Here is a 24737-nt window from a genome sequence, read left to right on the forward strand (position 1 = left end):
CGAAGAGGGTTACGGCATGGTGATGGTCTATCGTGCCTGCGGTTCAACGTTGCGTTAGAAGGTGTAATAAGGAGAGCAGGGATAGACTCGAGTGGCACGATTTTCAGGAAGTCCGTCCAGCTTCTTGGCTTCGCCGACGACATTGACATAATGGCACGGAACTTTGCGGTAATGTCGGAAACGTACATCAGACTGAAAGCTGAAGCCAGCCGAATTGGACTTGCCATCAACGTTTCGAAGACAAAATACATGAGAGGAAGAGATTCTAGAGACGACAATGTGAACCTCCCATCCCGAGTTCGGATTGACGGTAACGAAATCGAGATGGTCGACGAATTCGTGTATTTGGGCTCACTGGTAACCGCCGACAATGATACCAGCAGATAAATTCAGAGACGGATCTTGGCGGGAAATCGTGCCTACTTTGGACTCCGGAGGACGCTCCGGTCGAACAAAATTCGCCGCCGCATGAAGTTGATTATCTACAAGACGCAGATTAGACCGGTGGTTCTCTACGGCCACGAGACCTGGGCTATGCTCGTGGAGGACCAACGCGCCCTTATAGTTTTCGAACGAAAGGTGTTGCGTACTATCTATGGTGGCGCGCAGATGGAAAACGGAACGTGGCGCAGGTAAATGAACTATGAGTTGCATCAGCTGCTGGAAGAACCATCCATCGCGCATACTGCAAAAATAGGACGTTAGCGGTGGGCTGGAGACGTCGTAAGAACGTCGGACGACGACCCAGTGAAGATGGTTCTTGAGTGCGGCCCTACAGGAACAAGAAGACGGGGCGAACAGCAAGAGGGTGAATGTTTTGACGTTTCTTTGCAAAATGAGTGAAGCCAACATAAGCTGGCTTTCTGGCTCGACTAGTTGCCAAAAATGACAGTGAGCGCGCTTTTAGCAACGTTCACATTGCTACGAGGCAATGTTGTTGGCTCGACTTGAAACTCGCCGAATGCAAACAAAGTTCATTTCGATGTGCCTATTTGGAGCTCAGGTGGTAAACTCGTTCAAATTTGAAGGAGAAAAAGCGATGCAAGAAAAAACACGATTTAGCATATATTGTTAATAATTCATTATCTTAAATCCCACATTAAAGCCGAATTTACACCTATCCGATCCGTTTCAGCGCCGGTTCAGTTCCGTGCACGGACGCCAAAATTCTTTCATACACTTCAAATGCAAGCATTCACACTTGTCCGGGACGGTGCCGTGCCGGACAAGTATGAACGCTTGCATTTGATTTGTATGAAAGAATATTGGCGTCCGTGCACGGAACTGAACCGGCACTGAAACGAATCGGATAGGTGTAAATTAGAGCTTAAACCTGAATTTTAAAGGTCATATGAACAGACCTTAAACGTTTGAGAAGTAGCTAGCGCTACTGGCCTTTGGTGGCAGCTTCAGGCAACATTCAGTATTCACGGGGCTGGCGAACAGCGAGCACGGTGGATCGACCGGATAGAGGACGACCTGCAGACCCTTCGAAGACTGCGAGGCTGGCGACAAGCAGCAATGGACCGAGTGGAGTAGAGACGGCTTCTGCATACAACAAGAGACAATAAGGGTCTAGCCTGAACGGTAAGTAAGTTTCGCTACAACCACCTTCAGATCTTACTTTTGCGACGGCTCGGATAGAGCCCGGCTAGTATAACCCCAAGTTAAAACTTCATAAGAAAAGTAGGGTAATGATCTCTCCTTCCAGACAAAGAGCATAACCCTTACTTTCCCTTTGCCTATCATTCTAGTACCAGGAAGGAAAAACTTGGCCTTGTACCCACTGTTCTTCCACCATCCTCTTCGTTTACTCCATCTATCACTGGAATCACATGTGATATTTGGCTACGAAATATTATTTCCTGAGCAAACAATCCTATGAAAGAAGATTGCCAGGTAATTAGTGCACTTGCTGCACCAGGTATCATATCGCATTTGTAGATACACATATTAAGTATATCTTTTATACGATATGATGGCCGGAAGGATAGATATTAGATAAGTAGCCCAAGCTCCCCAATAGAGATCCTGAATATGAAATAAATCGAAAATCCCAAATTTTGCGTATTGGCCCTTTTCACAAAAGGCGAGACTTGTTCTTTAAGCGCATGCAATCAAAGCACATTGTGTGTCCTGACGCCCGACTGTGGTATTGAAACACATGACCTTAGGTTTAAAATGTATGAATGATATAATGCAAAAATTGCCACATATGGTAAACTGCACAATCATATACACAACGATCTAGAAATGACGTAAGCACTACAATACATGAGATAAACCCATTTCTAATTGCGTTCGCAGATAATTTCCACAGCATTAGGTTCCATTAATATCGGCTCCAAACACCTCAGTACAGCTGAACCAAGAATTTCATCCAACAGCACGTGGATCAGACTAAAAATGCAAGTAAAGGCTTAGAATTAAACGGAATAGCAGCAAAACTTTATCTTGAACTAACTTTTCATCTGACACGAACCGCCAGAGATTCATCTGTAGAAAGTGAGCATCTACTTGAATTTGTTGCAACCCGTACTTGCTGAACGTTCTCAACCGGACACACTCCAACAATGTCTTCAGACAAATTTTGATAATCCCAGTAATGATCGATACCTTGGAAAATTCAACCGAGCTGAAGATTTCAATTTTCTCCGAAAACAGCCGATGAATGTTGGATACGAACGTGCTGTCCATCTGCGATGGTGTGTAGGTTGACCACGTCGATCGGTACTGGGGTTGTTTGGAGGCAGTCAGACTGAAGTGGGTTTTCCGACTCGAATCACTACTAGCTGCTGTCCGCATGTCATTGCTGTCGTACAGTTCACCTAGGACTGTATCAATTAAGGATAATTCCTCGACTACCCGCTTCATGACGGCACGGACCGAGCGAGGTTCCAGACAGTTGAGCCAATCGCGAGTTTCGACACTTTTACGAAGCATTTGTGAAAGATTCAAACCTTGCAGTCTCACATAGGAATCCAGTAGTTGCTGCGCTGAATCACGCATCTCCGAGCAGAGCTCGGTTTCGTGCACCAGGGTAGTGCTATTTTCCGAATCGATATCATACAATTCATCCGCCAGCGATATCTAGAGAAGGAATAGGATAGATATATTTATTCGATTTTTGAACTAGCATATCATGATTTTATCATCCTATGCTTTAATGATACCGACCAGAACGTGCACTCCATGTTTGTCCATCTCTAAGCACATTTTGGACAAAATCAGCAACAAGGTCGGTGGACTGGAAGAATTGATGTTACCAAATCCAACCATGGTAGTTGAAATGTGCCGCAAGAAGCCAACCAGCAAACTTTCCCGAATACTTTCGATGCATGCCGCTCCTTTAAGATCCGTTTTCAAATTGAAGGACCATTCCGGCTGTAAAAATATCAACAGATCCTGTAGCAATCCTTTCACTTTCTCTATCGTAGAGATGTACAGATTCGAGATTAGCTCTTTCAACCCAGATTGGGACGTATTTGTAGACGAAGAAGTTTCAGACTTTACTGAAACCAAAGCCAAACGAATCGAACTGAGATTATCAGAGAAGTGATCCTTCAATGATTTCTTATGCGATTGACAAAGTTGATACGCAGCATTTGTTATGATGTCGATCGCAGATTTAGCCATATCAACCGCTCGACAGAGCGATTTCATGGCCGTTAAACGTCGATGAAGACGATCCAAGCCTCTTAAAATAATCTGCGAATCTCCATGGCCTATTTCTACTTCTGCACGATCCTGCACAAGTGCCAGATACTCATGGATATTTTTGTTCACAAAATCATTCAAATCTCTTCGAGCAACATCATCAAAGTCGTCTGCTTCCTGTTCAATATGCCTCGATAAAAACATATCGTTGTACGAACTAATCACTAGCGTCAAGTCGTTCAGAAATCCTTCGATTCCCAGATCAATAAACTCGATCATGTCCCGATCGGTTTGATCCTGCAGCATAACGATTTGTTCGTGTAATCGCTTTGTCGCACATTCAAGCATCCCCTTTGCCAGATCGGATGGTTTTTCCTCTAACTGCAGCAAAAGCTCTCCAATTTGTGTTAACGATTGGGCGCTTTTGCCAGTTTGTTGGAATTCTGTCTTAAGCCGCTTCTTCAGATCTTCCAGAATTTTAACACAATCTTCCTGAATGCCTTGAAAGGACGGTTGATTACCGTATTGCTGTAGAACTTTCTGCGCGTGGGCATATTCTTGTACCGCCTGCTGATAATTTCCCTCTTCGATAAGTGTCTTGAGCTTGGCCGGAAGTGATGACAAAAATTGTAGTTTTTTCAACAGTTGGTGCTTCCCGGAGAGCCGTGTGAGCTGACTTCTCGTTTCCTGTAGAGTATCGGTAATTTTTTCACTGCATTCCGTGATCGAAGACATATTGGAAACTAGCAGGTTCATCTCGGTCTCCATGCTCTTGAAATCGGTCTTCATCTTACGGATAGTGTCTGTGGCCGAGATAAATTTATTATAATTTTCATACACCAGCGTTTGCATGTCGCTGTGTAGGGTCTGCGTTTGACGCACAATTGCCGCTTCCGTATCCATAATTTGTTTAAGGGAACATTCCTGTTTAAAATCGGGATGGAGTGGCATCAATTATATCAAGTAATACCACAAACAAACCTTTAACAGTTTCTGGAGATAGCGATCTGGATCAAAACTGGCACTATCCATGTCGTAAGGATTACTCGATTTTTCACTCATTATTTTTTTCAATTGGTTACCAATGTGCCGATAATAAGATAGAATGTATTGGCTCCCGCTTATCCAAAATACTGATACAGAAAAACTTACAAAAATACAATATTTTGGAATAACATACAAAATGACGTCTATAAATGTCATTAACTTTTTCGAAGCCTTATAAATGTTTTCTTGTAAATGTCAATCGATGGGGTTGGATGATTTGGTCGAACGATAGCGCAGATTTTGAGTGTTTAATTTCCGGGTGGGTTTTCAAAAGGCCGTAAGCGACAAAACTAAACAAACTGAGTTAAGGGGACGTGGGGAGACTTCCCTAATAAAAAATATTATACACAAACTTTAACCCACATAGTCCAACGATACCACATATTGTTTGGATGATACCCTAAACAGGTCATTAGGCTCCTAAATCATACGATGTTTATTAGGGTTGACGAAGTGCAAGATTCTATTTTTGGCTATGACGATTATTCGGTTCGTAAAATTATTTCAAAAATATGTTTATACTTGCTTAGATCCCTTAAGGTCATTTTAAAAATTTGGAATGAAAAATCCTTTCCTTATCAAAAATATCTCGTAATTAACAAAGTTGCATTAAATGATGTAATTGTTTATCAAACTTTGTATGGACATATCTACTCGACTTCTAATTACCATTAACCCAACACCGCCTCTGGGCGGTCTCTTTAAAAATTTAAATAAAACTACTAAAAAATGATTGTATGTTGTCATCCGCACTAGTATTTCTTCCCAACGCTCACACCTTTCATACACACGCATTGTTTGAATAATCGTAGCTTTCTGTTGAAGGCAATTGAAGCTGAAAATTGAAAATTCGATGAAAACGTGGAAAAAAACTATTTTGTGTTTATTGGTAATCTTCATTAAACAAATTTTAACTATTTTTGGAAATTTTAGTAACTAAAAAATATATTTTCGAGTAGCATGTTAGTAGTATTTTACTGTAGATGTGAATTGCTTTAGTGGAACAATTCGGAAGTTTAGCTTTGTTGGTAAAACACTTTGCCCGCCTAAAGGCGGCGTTGGGCACCTGGAAGAAAAAAAATTCAGTCTTTTGTGATTACTTATCGTACCGAAACTAGCTTTATGTGCAATTTTAGCTGAACAGAAGCATGTTTTAAAATCTTTGGGTGAATGCTGCTGTTAGAATATGGATGTCCTTATCATTTAATTATATTTAGGGGAATCTGGGGTAAGTTGGCGAAATCTTTTTTTCTCCTTTTGTATTAGACATATGTTTATATTCCTGCACTTCAAGTACTGTGTAATACATTCTCCCATGTACTTATGTTGCATTACATTCTGTTTCGTTCACGTTAAGCGTTAAGCTTTTGAGCATATCAGAGTAAAGAACCCATTTTAGTCGTATTAGGGAGGGTGCCTCACCATTTCATTAATTACTCGGAATACAATTGATGCAATGCGTATGCATTGGCACCAGTATCTTTGCTTTCTAATGCGTTGAACAAAGATGGCTAACGCTGCTCTAACCACCGGCTTTACATGGTTAGGGCGAAAATAGGCTCATTACCCTAGGTGACGTTTTTAAATTTCAACATTTTTGTTATTTAGAGCTAGTTCAAAGCTATTCCACGAATGACTAGATTTTTCGATAGCGCGCGAAAAGAACTTTCCGTGGCCGTATATACAATATACGTAACTACAAACAAAATTTGTTCTTTTTTGTTTGTTTACTTCGGAATTTCACCTAAAGAATCTCGAAAATTTTCTTTTACACGATCTTCTTAAATTAAAAAATAAAACACTATAAGTCAAACCATCGCCAGCAGACACTGGTCTCCCCTACTATAAATTAGAAGTCAATAATTAAACAACCAAAGCACTAGAGAAATACTCCTTAGCTTGGGTAAGTTGCGTTCTAATGGAGTCCAAAATATAAACCATCTGAATTCGCTTGTTGAAGAAACTAGGAAAAAAAGTTTTTGTTTTTTATTCGCTCAGGTGCCCAACACCGCCTCTAGGCGGCCTATTTATTTTAAGGCTTTAATGAAAAATCCATTGCTTACATGAATTATCAACATTATTTTCGTTTTTCTCATCACGAAACCCACCTACAAAAGTTTTTTCGAGCTAAATAAAAATTTGGGCACTAGAGGGTTAAAGTACTCATATATCATCTTATTTCTTATGAAGCAGTGAAATGATTTTACATAAATCGGAACATTGGAATAGTTGTTACTAAATTTTGCACGATATTGAACTAAATAACTAGTGTTGAGGAGACTTGACCAAGTGGCAATAAGCTGAAGAAAGATACGAAATTCCGGATATTTTTTATGCTTTGGTATCTACTGTTAACGTTAATCACGCCTCAAAAAACTCCCACCTCAAACATCAGTCTAATAATTTTAGTACTGGTCAACAAAGCTAGCAGTACTATGACTGATTTCATGACGTGCGAACATGCAATGTAAGTAGTACAGTTAATCCTTAAAAATAAATGCATCTAAAAAATCGAAATTTATAAAATGCAACCCTTCTATATTTTTTTACTGCTACCTAAGCATCTCGACAATATGGAAAAAATAATTACTGTATGTTTTATTTTTTACGTTTTAACGACATTCAATTAACTAGAGATTACTGGGTAGGGAAAGTTATGAAACTTAGAGCCATAGTACTCAAGTGAGAGCAAGGATGTGAAGTAAACAGATCGGAAAACTAGAAGTGGCAGGGTCATTAGAACAGGCTTAATATCGTGCGGGCTTAATTTTTGCCTTCTGATAATGATAATGATCCGGTTGTCACGGTAAAGATAGATACGTCTACCTTTATCAAGGACACATGATAGTGAACTCGAGTGATTCGTAGTTACTCTGCCTAAGCTCGACCCTCATTATCAGAAGGCAAAAATTAAGCCCGCACGATATTAAGCCTGTTCTAATGACCCTGCCACTTCTAGTTTTCCGATCTGTTTACTTCACATCCTTGCTCTCACTTGAGTACTATGGCTCTAAGTTTCATAACTTTCCCTACCCAGTAATCTCTAGTTAATTGAATGTCGTTAAAACGTAAAAAAGAAAATGTGACTAACATAGTCGAAATAAAAAAAAGGGAAAAAATGTATGTTTTATGTAATTACTTTTTGTTCTGATTTTTCAAAATTCTCTTGATCTCTTCACGCCGATCGAGCAAAAATTTTTATAACTTTTTAAAAAATAAATTAAAAATTTTGCAAAAAAATCATGAACACGCACAATAACTATGTACATTATATCATAATGACTTTTGAGGGATTGAGGCCTTTTTTAAAGATTTATGCAGGTTTGATTCATTCGAACTAACCATGATATATTAAATAGATCTTTGCAAACACTCACGTTGGAAATCATCACACAATTCCACATGGGTTTACCATTTGATTCAAGTTTGCACGAAAGGCCTGTATTGTTATTGCTGGCCAATCGTAGCGCCTTTCTGATGTCATTTCAGAACTACAGTTTTATTTCTTACACACACATTGAAAACTTTACTTGTATGTCAGTTCTCAGTGGTAGTGTAGCTTGTACTTATAGCTACTTTTTGAAATCCACTTATAGCGACTTTTTGCACAATTTGAATCGTGATTATCAAATAAAACGACTGATTATCTTCTTTTACTGTTTTATATCAATAAAACGGGGACAGAGTTGGGCACATTTTGTACACACACTACAAAGTTTTTATTATCACAACGCTCAACCAAACTTTTTGCCCCTTAAATAATCTCATGATCGCTGCAATAATAATATAGCTAATCTATTTCGACTACCATAACAGAGACCACATTTCGACTTTCATTCTAAAATTCCAAAACGTCATCGACAAACTTCGGCTTTTGTGCAGTGCTGTGGTTTTGTCAACAAAAGCCCTTTTTAGTTTTTCCTGTGAGTATCTTCCTTGTTTGATGACGGTCGGTCGGGTCAGTTCTCGTCCATCGCTTGAGTCGCGTAGGAGTTTTCATTGTGATTTGTGTGTTCGCCGCGTCGTAACCGGATTTTTATTTTTTTCTCATTCCGAGGTGAGAAGAAATCGAAATGTGATCATTATTGCAGCAGAAATAATGAAGAGATTTACATTTTATAAACAGCTTTTCGTAATTGAAAACAATGTGTGCTTTATTCGTGGTGATCAAAGGTGCTAATTTCTAGAAATTAAAATTCTTGGAATGTTTTTTTTCCTTAAAAGTGGTGACATTCAACAGCATAAGCCTGCTTTGTGAGTGAAGAATTCGAACTCGGTATAGGAAAGTGATGCATTTTGCTTGACAAAAGGTCGTAAGGAATAATTTCGCAATCTTTCCGAGTACAAATGCATCTGCCGTGATGTTTTTCCGCGGAGGTCTCAGCATCCGGCGCAATATTTACTCCAAGCTGATTCTTGTGCTGATTCTTGCCTTGTTTGTGCTGTTCTACTTCAAAAATCTGAATGGAAGCAGTAGCCCCAACAGCATTCCAATTGCGAACGGGTTGGTGGGGTCGCTGAATAAAGGGAATCTACTGGTGGCAGTAGGAACCGGTGGGCAGGATCAGTTTTTCGAGCAACTAGTGCTAGCTGACCTTGCCAAACAGGAACGTGGCCTTGGCGATAATGGCAAGGGAGTGGAGCTGAGCGGTGAAGCGAAAGAGATAGGTGAGAAACAGTTGGCCACAATCGCCCTGAACGAAGAATTGAGCGAACATCTCAGTTACAATCGGACTCCTCCCGACGAACGGCATCCGGCTTGCAAACGGAAAACGTACGACGTAACCAATCTGCCTTCAACGAGTGTTATTGTTATATTCTACAATGAACCATACTCTGTTCTGGTTCGAACGGTGCATAGTGTGTTGAACACGGCCGATGCACGGCTTTTACACGAAATCATTCTTGTGGATGATGGCAGTACCAACGAAGAGCTAAGTGGGAAACTGGATTACTATGTGCGAACGCGACTGCCTTCGAAGGTGAAGGTTCTACGGCAAAGAAACAGGTGAATTTCCAGATTGATTATGCTGTTCATTTCATGTGTCAAGCCACAAATCCCCGACTACATACGGGGAACGTGCCATTTAAGCCAACATATTCTGATTCCTGATTCATTTCATGTGTTAACTGTTAGGCTCGAACTAGTTACAATTACTAGTTTCATTAAAAAGAGCTGGACTAGCGCAAATTTTTCCACGTGAAAGCATGAACATCATCTTCGGCAATAGAAGACTTTACATTATCCGCGTGGCTTCTCACGTCTAGAGAGAACAGGTCTTCCGATCGTGAAACGTGTGACGTGTCCAGCTTTTTTTTGTTGCTTGTAGACTCTTGAAGAAGCTTTCTTCAAGACACCGGTCGTGCTCACTGATGGCACTATTACTGTTGTGCTTTTATTCGCCTGATATCGTTTAAGATGTGTTTGTTACCTTTTCGATCGTCAAGCGATTATTTTTGCTCTACGCATGGCGCAGGATCTAGAGAAGATTATGATTGGTTTAGTGGAATTTTTGATAACAAGCCAAAGTTTAGTTCTTTTGAATCAATTAGATTATTAAATAACCTGTAAATAATTCAAATAAAATTTCTGGTTGACTTTTTCAATTCGTTTGTCGAACTTTGGACCTCTTTCTTGGCAACATTGTACTTCTAGATTTGAGGACTCTGTAAGTTTGAAGGTTGTACCGAAAATGTTAAACAAAAAAAAGAAAGGCGAGATGTTGAGATAAAAAGAATTTTAAAGCGCTAGAAGGAAATCTTGAATAGCATATTAGACTGTAGGTACCTTTATCAACCTAACTGAATTTGGCATATTTGAGTTTCGGTGCGTGCTTCATTATATTATTTATAACCACCTACACTGACAGTTAATAGATGTTCCCATTACTCAAGGTTGAAATTAATCCTTACTCTACATTTCGGAAAATGCTGAGTCCGGCCTATCAAAAGTAATAGTTGTTATTTATGAAAAGCAGAGAAATGGATAACAGGTAGTTAAAAACGAAACATGTGAACTCGTTTTACCCCAATTCTTCCCACATATCGTGTTGAAAACACCTTCCTGACTACGTTTCGGAAGCAGACTGAACAAAAGTAGTATTGTTTACGTAAAAAGTTCAGAGAATTGATTATAGATAGCTAGAATTATCGCCTGGAAGTGCGAATTCATTTTACTCTCAATCTTTCCATATTGAACTTTGCAGTTGAGCATGACTATAAGTATATCTAGGAAGGATACTGATTGTGTCTAATGCTTAATAGTATTTATTATTTACAAAAGTCCAAGGAATAAAGCATCGATGGTTAGAATAACCAAATACATATTTGTATTTGGAATAACCTCGTGAAGCAAGCACCAAGCCTGTTTCAGAGATCAAAAGCCATTTTAAGTCGTAGCTTTTTCAATCGATATCGGTTTTTTGACATAAGAATTTTTACTTTTGATCTGCAAGATTCAGTCTCTTTCTGAAATGTGGAGCCAGTTTTAACTTCACACTTGAGTTATGGGACGAATTGGGATAAAACAGGCACAGACGTTTCGGGCATTCATTTTTAATAATCGAATCCCTAGGTTATTTAACATAAAATTACTTCCGATCGGCATCTGTCTGAAATGTTGAATGAGGTATAACTTCACACTTGTACTATGCAAATAATTGGGGTAAAGCGGGTACACGCATTTCGTGAGATTATTTTAACTAACTTCAGTCGACGCCCCGGACTTTTTTACATAAGAATTACTACTTTTTATCAGCCGCGTTCAGTACCTATTTGTAGGATGTTGTCAGGTTTAACTTCATGCTTGAGTTATGGAAAGAATTGGGGTAATACGGGCACACATGTTTCGTGCTGTTTATCTATCTCCAATCGTTTTCCTGAACAATTTAACACAAAAGATATTTTTGATCAGCATCTTTCTGCCCTGTTTCTGAAATGATGAGTTTGATATAACTTCACATTTCTATTTTGGGAAGAATAATGGTAAAACGGGTAGACACGTTTCGTGTGGCCATGCTCGCTATCTTTAATCGAATCCCAAATTTTTTACAGAAGAATTACTACTTTTGATCATCTGCCTTCTGCTTTTTTACGATCCAGGTTTAACTTCAAACTTCAGTTATAGGATGAATTGGGGTAACACGGGCACAAATGTTTCCTGCGGACATTGTAACTATCTTCATTTGATTCCTTTGACCATTGCACACATTTGATCCGGCACTTTCAGCTTTTTTCCGAAATGTTGAGTAAGGTATAAATTCACATTTGTGTAATGGAAAGAATTGGGGTAATATAGCTAGATGCGCTTCGTATGGTCATTTTAAGTATATCCAGTCAATATTCTGGACTATTTTACATAAGAAAAACTGCGATCAGCCGCTTTCATTTTCTCTGGAGATATTGCATTCATTATGGGAACTATTGGGGTACGCACGTTTCTTGTGGTCATTGTAATTATTTTCAATCGATTCCCTGGACTTCTTTGCATAACAATAAATAATCAGTTACATTCTTTCCCTGTTTAACTTTATACTTGAGTTACGGGAGGTATTGGGGCAAAACGAGCACGTACGTTCCTTGCGGTCATTCTAGCTACATTCTAACTGGGGTGAAATAAATTATAATTATCTTCAATCAATTCTATGGACTTTTTACATAAGAACCAATTACTTTGGTCAGCCGCATTCATCTTTCTTACGAGTTATATATTCAGTGTTAAATATAAACTCAAACAAATTAGGAAATTGGGGCAAAACTAGCATGAAAGCATACCGTGCGGCCATTGTAAATGCCCGCAATCATTTTTTCGGACCTTTTTACATAAAAATCAACTTCGTTGCTAAACATTATACAGCCTAGCCGATTTCATCTCATTTGGCATTGGATGAAATGAATAAAACGAATAACAACAGAATTAACAACATTTATAAGATAAAGGAACTGAATAAAATGTACATGCTGGAAGGAAAAGGAAATGAATGAAAAAAAAAATAATGATGATAAGTAAAATGAATAAAGTAAATAAAAAAATTAAATAATGTGGATAAAATTAACAAAATCTGCATTAATAGAATATTAATATTAAAACTAATAGAATTAACCGAATTTTGTCAAATTCATAATTCGGATGAAATGAATAAAATGAAAGACTGAAAAAAATTGTCGAATCATTAAAATGAAGAAAATGAAAAATATATATGAACTAGAAAAAAGGTATGAAATACATACCGTCGTGTGGGGCTACTTTGCACGCTTTAGTTTTTCAATATTTTCTAACAGACGCACATTTATTAATTCCATTATAATTTTGACATTTGTAGAGCCATGTCTTTTAACCCTGTTGCCTATGTCTTTTGTCATTTTTCTAAACACTGTTTACCAAAACAAACAAAACATTTCAAGCGTCGATAAAAGTGATTGGAGGCTCGTAAAATGAGACTGCTCGAGAGGGATTCCATGAGAAACCGGCCGACCGCAAAATATGACCAGCGTCGATTCGAATGAAACTTTACAGTTGTTTTCAGTTTACGTATCTCCAAGATTTTCTCTGGCAATTGCAATATTTTGGGCGTAGACGTTCCTACATGCATTAATTTCCTTTTTTTGTTCGATTACTGTATTTTATACCGTAAAACTATCTGAGAACGAGCAAAATTCCACATACAGGCCATATTCGATTATCCGTATTCTCGATTATCCGTAGACTCGATTATCCGTAACTCGATTATCCGTAGAAAATGATTCGATTATCCGTAGTCCGAAGAAATTGTTTCAATTTTCCGCATATTATGTTTTCTAAAGCTACATTACACGTCTATTATTGCAATTGATATCAACTACAGTTCTGAAAGAATAAATATTTTCTAAAAAATTATGAAATCTTCATAGAAATACAGAAGTTTTAGTTAATTAGCATATAATTTTGAATTCGATGCGATGACTTACATATTTTCCTACACCAATCGATTACAATTGATACTAGCTATAATTTTTGGAAAACCAGAATTTTATGCTCTCACAAAATATTCACAAAAACAGTGGAAATACAGACTTTTTTTCAGCTACATTTCCTGGAAGCGCAAAATTGTAAACTCTTGAAAATTACAATGATTTGGGAAAATAAAGAAATTTCATAAAATCAACAAATATTTAAATTCAATTCGGTGTGCTATAAAATTTGATGTACCTAATCGGTTGGCTACAAACTACATTTTCCTGTAGATGCCTGTGATTTTCTCTGTAATTTTTAGAATGAATACGATGACTGATTTTGCGAACCCCGTTGAAATCTGAACAATTTGTTTTCGGATTGTTTCGCACTATCTAAGGTATGAAATAAAACCATAAAATACTCTTCGGAATCAGTCTATTATCGCATCAGTTTGAAAAAGATTGAAACTTTTTAGATACTTTAAGAACATCGGCATTTTGAATTCTTATGACACGCAAAGGCTTTCGCTTTAATTCCATCGTGTAACATAGGGGAATTCAATCAGAAGACGTTGTCTTAAAAAGCTGTGTGTAAGTGTAACAGAAAAGTGCAATTTTACATTTTGTTCATCATAGTGGAATTAAAAAGGAAGACAACGGTAAATGTGTTTAATATAGCATTACACTAAGTCGCTCAAAACAGTGCTTTTGTTAAAATCTTAAAAAGCTGACAAACTATGTTGGTCAAAAAGCTGACAAACTCTGTTGTAGAAAAAATCGGATGCGGACAAACACGGGGACGAATAAAATAGGATCTTCACTGTAGTCAGTACTATGCACCGCTCTGAAAAGAACAGCGCTAATAATTCTTTACGAAGTAGAAGCACTGAACAGTAGACTGGTTCAATTTTTTACTTTTGGCTCCACCAGGCTCTATTGATTCTTTTTATGGCCCTTAGTAATTCTGCAAATTTTGTGTCTACGGACCCTCCAAAAATTTCAAAGTTTATATGGAAATTAGTATGGAAAATCGGTTAAAATTGAAAATGAATTCCTAAAAAATCACCTCATCAATGAATTTATGAGAACACTATTAGGTTTTATACCAACCGACATAACCCAACAAAATGAGCCGGATGAACTTCGTTTGACAATTCTCGGTGGTTTGTTTACATGGGAGTCACGTGAGTGCAAATGCAACAGATGAGCACCCGTTGCACTCGAACTCACGCAACTGACAAAGTAAACAAACCACCGAGAAATGTCAAACATGAATTTCATTCTTCATGAGTTCATTCGTGTCGTCATCTTGTAGAACTCAATATATTTCTAAAGGTATTCCTTTACTGAACACATTCGTGAAACATTGTAAGTTTGTGAAAATTAGCTGAGAAAAGTTATTAACTAATGAAGCAGCATGACTTCAAAACAAGTGGATTTTATTATTAATCATAGCAACCCTGTTTGAATAGCTCCATCGTTATAGAAGTGTAAACTAGGCTTACCACCAACCGCTCCCGTATGGCAGATTTCCACCAAGCAAACAAGAGAAAAAAGTTTACTGTGTGACGATGCATAACAAACTGAATCATTAAATGCGTTTGAACAAGCATATTTATAGCTAAAATATCAAAGAACCAAGATTCAGCTAGTTTATGATTGGCTCGCTAAACAATATCTCTAGAGCGCGTAATGACGATGATGATACTGCTGCTGATTGAACAACGCACGCTTCTTGGTATCATGCGCATAAAAAGTTGGGCATTTTTGATTTTCGCAACGTGTGCAAAATTCATCCCCCTAAGAAATTCATGTGTCAAAATTGTTCAATGCTGGTTCTTTGTTGGACCAACGTTGGGCGACGCCCAGCAGACCGTTCAGCAGGCGTCCATTACTGGATTTGTGTTGAATGGTTTTGAAACAAATTCTTGGGCTTCTCAGTGGAATCAAGCATGTTGCTTCTCTTAGAGGATTCCCAAAGTTTTGATTTTGTATACAAACCAGTGGTGCGTAACTTCAAATTCAGTTGTTATTTCTGTCTGAATTTACCGAAACATAGGTATATTAATCCAAATTAATCGAACACAATACTTTAAGATTGCACAGAGAATGGGCAAAAATCGAAAACGAAAAAAGCAGTTTTTTCCACACCGTTTGTTAGATCTTCATAAAAATCAATCAGCTTATGTAGAATGTTGTTACAGTACTGCTGATTAATTTTTATGAAGATCTAACACACAGTGTGGAAAAAACTGCTTTTTTCGTTTTTTGCAACTTCTCTGCTCAACCTTAACATAAAATAAGTTGGCTAAATAACTTATTACATGTCTTACTTTCACTTTATAGAATATAAAGTGATCGATATTCGTCCATATGTCAAACATTAATGCACGTACCATAGGTCAAACATTGATTCATGTACCTTAGATACTGTTTTTCAACATATAACAAATATATTTCATGAAGAAAAAAAAAACTTTTTTTATTCGATTATCCGGATGATTCGATTATCCGAAGCGAAATTTTTCTGCACCCAACGGATAATCGAATCTGGACTGTATCTCGAAAACTATCACATTTTTCAAAGTATTTGTTATATGCATTTTGATTTAAAATATCATATTCATATTCATATTCTGTAATAAAATTACAGTTTTGTGTATCAATTAGTATGAAATTTAAAAACATGCATAAAGTTATTGTTAAAAACTTTTTTACTGATAAGTTCTCCATCATGCAATCACATTCAAAATGTTTATTTTCCCATTAAGTTTTTGTTGACAAAATACCAAAAATTAAAAAAATGGATTTTTTGCAATTTGAATTTTTAACATAAATTTTAGTTTTTATGAAAAATGACACAAACTTTTTTTTCAGTGTATATTTTTTTCGTGTGGAAGCATTCCCTGTAACTCGTTCTCAGATAATTTTACTGTATAGAATAAAGTAAACGAACCATAAACTTGTGAAGTTAATGCACGTAGGAACGTCTAAGCCCTTTCAAAAAATTACTCTTGAGTCAAAATAATCTTATTGACAGTGGAAAATGTTTAGTCTTCCATTCCGGTGAATCGTGTAACGTTTCATCGGAATTTAAGGTGCTCGGGTACGATTTTAAGAGATTTTCTGAAGGGTCTTCGTGGAATTCCGCTCTACAAAAGAGAATATCTTGAATATACTAAGGCCACATACTGTTTTTTTGGAAAGATGAAGAAAAATGATGAAAGATTGCGTTTTCCGTTTGTTTATAGTACGTCAGGATCGGTTTTTATGAGCATTTGAGGATTCTTGTGTCTTCAAAAAAGTCATTATTAACAACTTTACCGAAGATATCAAGCCTCTAAATAATGTTTTGAGTTTATTCTCGATAATGATTTCCAGGAGGATTAATCACCAAAATTATTTTTTTCAAGAGATGCTCTATATTATATTGCATAATTTCTTCGAAGACATTGAACCTCCAAAGTTAGTGGTTGTGAAATAATGTGATCTTGGCTGTGAAAAAAACTAGTTTCTTACCTTTATTTCAGAATTGTTGACTTAAAAAGTGCATAACTTTAGAACGTGGTCTTGTGTACTATTTACGCCACCAATTTAGCACTCAAATGTACGTCATAAAAAGCCCCTTATTTTATTTTTTTATTTTGCGAAATTTTTAATGCCATCGTGTGACTATTTTTATAATTGATAATGCAGATATTTTTTAAATGCTCTCAAAAACCACTTCTGACATACTGGAGATAAATGGGAAACGCTATTTTTAATCATTTTTCTTTTTTTTATCCGAAAAACAATTTGATGATGATGGTCCCACCTCATACCCCCACAAAGGTGTGAGCTGAACGATTTATCTAGAAGATAATTAATGTTTTAACTCATGACAAGACCAGTTAACAAAAAAAACGGACTGGTTCAATTTGCAGACATAGCCTTTCCTTCAAAAGAACGTAACCAGATATATTTCGAATATTCCATCAATAACCAGGGTCCATCAAGAAAATTTCCATTCCGGGAAGATACTTGATAGAATCGGGAATTGAACCCAATAGCTTCCATTTCTGATAATTCTCTGTAAGACTCCTCCCGCCCGACCAAGACATCGGTACTACCACCTGCTAAGGTGAGAAGTAACGAGCCTAGTGGCAGTGCAGAGTCCAGTCGAGTTATATCATCCACATCAGCCCCCTTTATAGAAAGTTTCCTACCACTAACCCAAGGCAATCTAGGGATATTCCTTTCCGGGAATACCATAGATTGATCAGGAATTGAACCCGATATCTTGTTATATCAGAAGAAGTCACCAAGCCCCTAAAAGCTTCGATTCAACCCGATGAGCTTTTAGCACTGTTCACCATGTTCGATTTCAAGTTAGTCTCTATCTGCTTATCGCGCGCGTGGCTCAGACTTCTGTAGACATCTCATTATTTTTATAACTTTAATAAACAAGTAAAAATCCATCATCATAATAGCGAATATAGTAACTTAGTGTGACTAAATGCAAATAATAGAAGAGAAAAAAATACAATCTTCGTGGTATTACATAGTTATTCAAATAACTCCAAAATATAAAAATTCAAAAAATCTGTCTACAAAGCAGATTTTACGTGTGAAATACATAGTGTTTTGAACTCCGCCAATGCTGCCGCACGTTTAATATGTCTACCCAAATAGCATTTCTAGTTTTATAGCATGCTACAAGTGTATTCTAAGTTTTAAGAAGGGCTTCAAGAGTGCCATGAAACCTCAATTGTTAGTAGGGTAGGCATCGAATTGAAAAAACTTATTCCTTTGTACAACAAGGAGTTCTGTGATCTACTAAATAAAAAGTTAGGTGGTCTTGCATCAGACGCGTTTCTAGTGTTGTACCTATGCACATCACTTCCTCTTTCAATTCGATCACACGAAAAACGAGGCAGCATTCCATTAATAATTTTAAAAATGAACACCATTGTCAAGTAATAAATTCTTTGCTCCACAGAGAGCCATTGTAATACATCTAGCATGAAACTAGAGGAAGTGTATCTGTTACATTTTAAAATTAATCGCATGATTCTATTTTGCAATCGCTGTAACCTCAATATTTGTGTTTGATTGGCAAGAAACAAAATAGACGGGCAGAAATCATTATGTGCTGAAACAATAGATTTATATAATAAAATTTTACTACTAACTGTTAAATCATTTTTCAGACGACACAATATACCATACTTTTTAGGAATCTTTTTGATGACATTGTCGATGTGAGACTTAAAGGTTAACTTTTCATCAATGATTATTCCAAGATATTTTAATTCACTAACGCGATCAATAGTCTCACAGTTTATTTCAACGTTAACGTCAGGCCTAGTATTAGCCGAAGAGATAATCATGTATTTAGTTTTAGCAACATTTAACTTTAATTGTTTAAATTTTAACCAACGAGCAAGGAAATGCAAATCTTCGTTCAAATGCGCCACGGCTTCATCTACATCCTTAGCTGCAATGAACAGAACAGTGTCGTCAGCAAACAAATTTAAGTCACAAAATCGTAAAACTTGCCTCATATCATTTATATACATAATAAATAAAATAGGACCTAAGACACTACCTTGCGGCACTCCAAGAGGATTGTCGAGAGGACTAGATACAAAATCGTTGAAACTAGTTTTCTGAGTTCTATCACATAAATAGTTTTCGAACCACCTATATGCTATCCCTCCGATACCAAATCGCTCTAAAGTTTTCAAAAGTAAAAGTCTCGAAATTGCCTCAAAAGTGCGTTTCAGATCCAAAAATACAGCAAAAATAGTCTCTTTAACCTCGATTTTCTCTTTCCATTTTGCTAACACTAGATTCAAAGCGGTTTCGCAAGAGTGTCCCTCTCGGTATCCCGATTGCTCCGGAATTAGCAAATTATTATTATTCAATATGCTGTCTCAACCCACTCAAGTTTTTTTTTCGACAAGCTACGTTATAAATGTTAAATTAAAATTCATCCCTTGTTTTGGAAAATGCGATAAATTGATGTTTTATTGTTGAAAAAATCTCTGATATTAGTATGAAGAGATGATATTTCAATAAAAGTAAATCAAATTGGTTAATTTTTACCGAATACCGAATTCAAGAAGTATGCAAAGTAGCCCCAGCTAGTATATATATATATATATAATATATAAAACGCGTATTTGATTCAATCTTAATCAATTAGATTTAATATATCACGTTTTTACACATGATCGGAAGTAACTCCCCTAATAAACATCTTATCATTCAAGAGCCAAACGACCTGTTCAGGGTATCATCCAAACAATATGTGGAATCGTTGGACTTTATATGTTAATGTTCGTGTATAATATTTTTTTATTAGGGTCGTCTGAATCCTAATTTTGATAACCATCAATTTAGGTTATACATATGAGGAATTCCACGAAGATCCGTCCGAAAATCTCAAAAATCGTGACCGACCATCTTAGACTCCGATAAAACTTTATAGGTTTAACCGGCATGGAAGACTAAACATTCCCCACATCCAATAAGATTATTTTCACTCAAGGGCAATTTTTCAAAAGGGCGTAGACGTTTCTACGTGCAATAATTACAATTTTTTTTGATCAATTGCGCTATTTTATACAGTAAAACTATCTGAGAACGAGTTACAGGGAATGAATACTTCTGCACGAAAACAATATACACTGAAATTTTTTTGTCATTTTTCACAAAAACAAAAATTCATGATAAAATTTCAATTTGCGAAAAACCCATTCTTTTCTATTTTTTTATATTTTGTCAACAAAAACCTAAAGAGAAAAGAAACATTTTGAATGTGATTTCATGACGGAGAAATTATCACCAAAAAAAGTTTTCTAATAATAACTTTATACATGTTTTTAAATTTCATGCTAATTGACATACAAAACTGTAATTTTATTACAGAATATAATTCTAAATATTTTGAATCAAAATGCATTTAACAAATATCTTGCAAAATGCGATAGTTTTCGAGATATTTGGAATTTTGCTCCAACAAGAACAATTAATTCATGTAATTAAATCCTTTTTAAAAATTATTCGCGTTACCCCATCATAAATTGTCAAAAGTCTAATGTTTATCGTTTTACAGACACAAAAGAATCTTTTTCAGTGTATTTGGATCATGGAGAAGCTTTAAATAAAAAAAGTTTTCCTAACAACAACTTTTGACAAATTTTCTAAATTCATACTATTTGCAATCAAAAGTAGAATTTTACTTTTGAATATGATTCTAAACGCCATTTCAAATCGAAATTCTACACTGAAAAAGCTTCTTTTATGTCTGTAAAACGATAAACATGAGACTTTTGACAATTTATGATGGGGTAACGCGAATAACTTTTCAAAAGGAAATAATTACATGAATTAATTGTTCTTGTTGGAGCAAAATTCCAAATATCTCGAAAACTATCGCATTTTGGAAGATATTTGTTAAATGCATTTTGATTTAAAATGATACTTAGAATTATATTCTTTAATAAAATTACAGTTTTGGATGTCAATTAGTATGAAAGTTAAAAACATGTGTAAAGTTATTGTTAGAAAAACTTTTTTTCTGATAATTTCTCCATCATGAAATTACATTCAAAATATTTCTTTTCTCCTTAGGTTTTTGTTGACGAAATATAAAAAAATAGAAAAAATGCGCTTTTTTTGCAATTTAATTTTTTATCATAAATTTTTGTTTTGTGAAGAATGACAACATTTTTTTCAGCGAATATTTTTTTCGTTCAGAAGTATTCATTCCTTGTAACTCGTTCTCAGATAGTTTTATTGTATAAAATAGTGCAATCGATCAAAAAATTTTGAAATTATTGCACGTAGAAACGTCTATGCTCTTTTGAAAAATTACCCTTGTATTAGAATACTGCAATTACCAGAGAAACTCATGGAGATTCATAAACCGAACACAAATGTAAAGTTTCGTTCGAATCGACGATGGTCATATTTTACGATTTGCCGGTTTCTCATGAAATCCCTCATATATCTAAGAACAAGACTTTGATGTTGTATATACTGAATGACGAGTTATCAAATGATTCATTGATCTGTAGTACACTAAGTCTTCTGACAATCGTTTTTAGGACATACATACATACATGCAATATATCGGGGTTGAAAACTTTCAATTATTCTTTTGTTTTCAAGAAATCAATTCCCTTTTTTATTCATCTCTGTATTCCCGGGATCTCCTGGAAAATTAGTTATTAGTCCGAGGAAGCTGAAACCGCCGGGAAACGGAAACCCTAGCTAAACCCTAGGAATAAAATGCTTCAAACGATTCAGAATAAAATTCTGAAAGCGATTCTGAAGCCTCCTCCCTGGTTTAGCACAAACGAATTGCACAGACTCGCAAACATAGAAACAGTATTATAGGCAATTCCCGACAAAATCATCACTCACAACGATTAGCTCTCTTCATAGGAATGAAAAGTCACCACTTGTGGCTGAACACTCAGTATATTGCATTAGAAATGCAATGTAAACTAAACAATATAATCAAATACAAAATTAAATTAAACAAATAAATGAAGTAAAAAACCACAAATAATACATTTGGAACCTAAATGGCAATTGTAAGTGCCCAAACCCTTGGCATCTACGACACTGGTTCAGATTTTGAATACTGCCTCCATGTCGTCTATAATGTTTCCATTTTACCCGCATGTGGAGCATAAAACGTCCTTTTTTACTTTCAATTTATTCACCTCATTGCGATTAAAATGACTTAAAAAAAGCTCCTGAATAATTCCAGAGAGTACTGACGTGTTAGTTCCGTTAACCTTTCTCTTCGCTTGTGATGGAGTAGATCCAGGTAATTTTTTTAATTAGTTGGATATTTCGTCCAAACTTTGACCTTTCGGTAACCCTTTCAAGACAGCTGTGAGATACAGATCAATCAGAAAAAAGGCTTTCGCCTCAGGGAAGAAAAGTTGAAAGCTTAGTTTGACAGGCTCTGAAGTGGAGATCAATAATGTTATTGGCGGAGGAGATTGTGGCGTCTTCTCATTGGCATTACGCACAATGCATAGCAACTTACAAATTTGTTCAGTTTCATATTCAGATAAAACATTGAATGAGTTGCTACAATAAATTGCATTTTCATGTGAAGAAAGATGTTGTAAAAATTAACCCTAGAACGTTACACTTACTTTTTCTACCTTAGAACGTTGCGTTGGGGTACAAACGTACCCCACGCGTTTGAACGCAACTTTCGTAGGTGAAAAGGCAAACAAAAAATGAATAATATATCATTTTATTTGTTTTTTAATTGCGAAAACAGCTGTGTAAGTGAAAGTACTGACTTTATTGAAACAATGGTACATAAATTGACATGAACAAAAAAATAAGCGAGAAAAGAATTCATGCAACTTCCCATCAAAAATGTCTTTGGATGGGAAAGGGGGTGAAACTTCAAAAGATATTTGTAATCTCTTCGCAACATTTTTTCAAGGAACTTATTCTAAATATTCAGACAATGATCGTGGCTTTGAATATTTTTCTTATTTTCCTGATTATTCAAGGGATGTTGGTGTCAGTCACATTAATGTTCAAGATATCTTGTCTGGTCTCAATGATCTAGATGCCACTAAAGGCTCAGGACCTGATGGAATGCCACCTGCTTTCATAAAGAATTTAGCAACTGAGCTCACGTCACCTTTATTCTGGCTGTTCAATAAGTCACTAGAATCTGATATTTTCCCAAAAGATTGGAAAAAATCTTTTTTAATACCTATTTATAAATCGGGAAAAAATCTGATATTCGCAATTATCGTGGAATTGCCATTCTGTCTTGCTTTCCCAAACTTTTCGAATCCATCGTAATTCAAAACATTTTCAACCAAGTCAAACATAAAATAACAAATTCACAACATGGGTTTTTTTAAAGGCCGTTCAACTAGTACAAACCTCTTAGAATTTGTTGATTACTCGTTAAATGCCATGGATAAAGGAAATCATATAGAAGCTCTTTACACTGACTTCAGCAAAGCTTTCGATAAACTGGATATTCCCATGTTAATTTTCAAACTTTAAAAATTGGGAATCGAGATGAGACTCCTCAATTGGATTAAGTCGTATTTAACAGATCGCCAACAAATAGTAAAATTTTATGAGATAAAATCTGATATAATTACAGTTACTTCGGGGGTTCCTCAAGGTTCACACTGAGGACCTCTTTTTTCACTTTATATGTCAACAACATCTCTCTTATTTTAAAAAAAACATTAAAATTCTCATATATGCGGATGATATGAAGCTATTTTTTAGCAATTTGAAATAATAATGACTATAATGTTTTTCACAATGAAACACAAATCTTTTATACATGGTGTTGTAAATGTATACTGGAATTAAATGTTAAAAAATGTAATCTCATAACTTTTAGCAGAAAACAAATCACGACCTCCGTGTCAATTACATTAGGTAATCAAACCGTTCAGAAATGTGATAAAATAAGAGATTTAGGAGTTATCTTAGGCAAAAAATTAAAATTTGTGGAACATTACAACACAATTGTTCACAGAGCTAGTAATATGCTTAATTTTATAAAACGCTTCGGATATCACTTTCAAGATCCTTACACAATTAAAACTCTTTACGTAGCATACGTTCGGTCTATTTTAGACTATTGTAGTATTGTTTCTTCACCATTCATAAAAAACACGAAGTGAGAATTGAGTCAATCCATAAGCAGTTTCTATTATATGCAATACGCAAGTTAAGATGGACAGCATTCCCTCTTCCATCTTATGAAGCACGTTGTATGTTGATAGATATTTAAACATTGAAAGAACGTCGGGACTATGCTATGATCTCGTTTCTAAACGATATCGTCATGCAGCGTACTGACTCATCTTACATATTGTCAAAATTAAATTTATATGCTCCTACTCGACAATTACGCAATAGAAATTTGTTCACGACAGGTCATCACCGTACAGATTATGCTAATTTCGGACCACTAAATCAGATGATGGCTGTATATAACGAGCATTGTGAAAGTATTGACCTTACCATTCCCCGAACAAGTTTAAAACAGTTTTTCAACTCTGCGGCATCATAGTACATAGGAATAGTATACAGTATAGTAT

The 24737-nt window shown here is 36.0% G+C and overlaps 2 protein-coding genes across 4 annotated transcripts in view; one reads left to right on the forward strand and one right to left on the reverse strand.

Annotated features, from left to right (window-relative positions):
• Positions 1–2170: 2170 nt before the first annotated feature.
• Positions 2171–4860, reverse strand: LOC131694263 (vacuolar protein sorting-associated protein 51 homolog). Its single transcript, XM_058982828.1, has 4 exons — positions 4639–4860; positions 3178–4581; positions 2465–3090; positions 2171–2400 (listed from the first exon to the last, which is right to left on the reverse strand). The coding sequence occupies exons 1-4, from the start codon at positions 4858–4860 to the stop codon at positions 2292–2294; spliced, it is 2361 nt and encodes a 786-aa protein (XP_058838811.1). The 3' UTR covers positions 2171–2291.
• A 3772-nt stretch (positions 4861–8632) lies between these two features.
• LOC131694266 (polypeptide N-acetylgalactosaminyltransferase 1) overlaps positions 8633–24737 on the forward strand; it is a 59166-nt gene continuing 43061 nt past the window's right edge. The window contains exons 1-2 of one of the 3 annotated variants that reach the window (XM_058982840.1): positions 8633–8761; positions 8929–9712. In XM_058982840.1, the coding sequence (XP_058838823.1) occupies positions 9066–9712 (647 nt within the window). In that variant the 5' untranslated portion in view covers positions 8633–8761; positions 8929–9065. Of the gene's footprint in view, positions 9713–24737 lie in introns of all 3 variants that reach the window. The other 2 variants (XM_058982839.1, XM_058982838.1) reach the window with 2 other exon arrangements.

This window comes from Topomyia yanbarensis, chromosome 3 (genome assembly GCF_030247195.1).
Source record: "Topomyia yanbarensis strain Yona2022 chromosome 3, ASM3024719v1, whole genome shotgun sequence".
Classification (NCBI taxonomy): domain Eukaryota; kingdom Metazoa; phylum Arthropoda; class Insecta; order Diptera; family Culicidae; genus Topomyia; species Topomyia yanbarensis.

Bases quoted from the DNA above. Each gene is read 5' to 3' on its own strand.
- LOC131694263 (XM_058982828.1), bottom strand. From the start codon at position 4,860: ATGACATTTATAGACGTCATTTTGTATGTTATTCCAAAATATTGTATT. The intron at 4,582-4,638 runs GTTTGTTTGTGG...GATTTTAAACAG, and splicing joins ATCTCCAGAAACTGTTAAAG to GAATGTTCCCTTAAACAAAT. The intron at 2,401-2,464 runs GTTAGTTCAAGA...TTGCATTTTTAG, and splicing joins CGGTTCGTGTCAGATGAAAA to TCTGATCCACGTGCTGTTGG.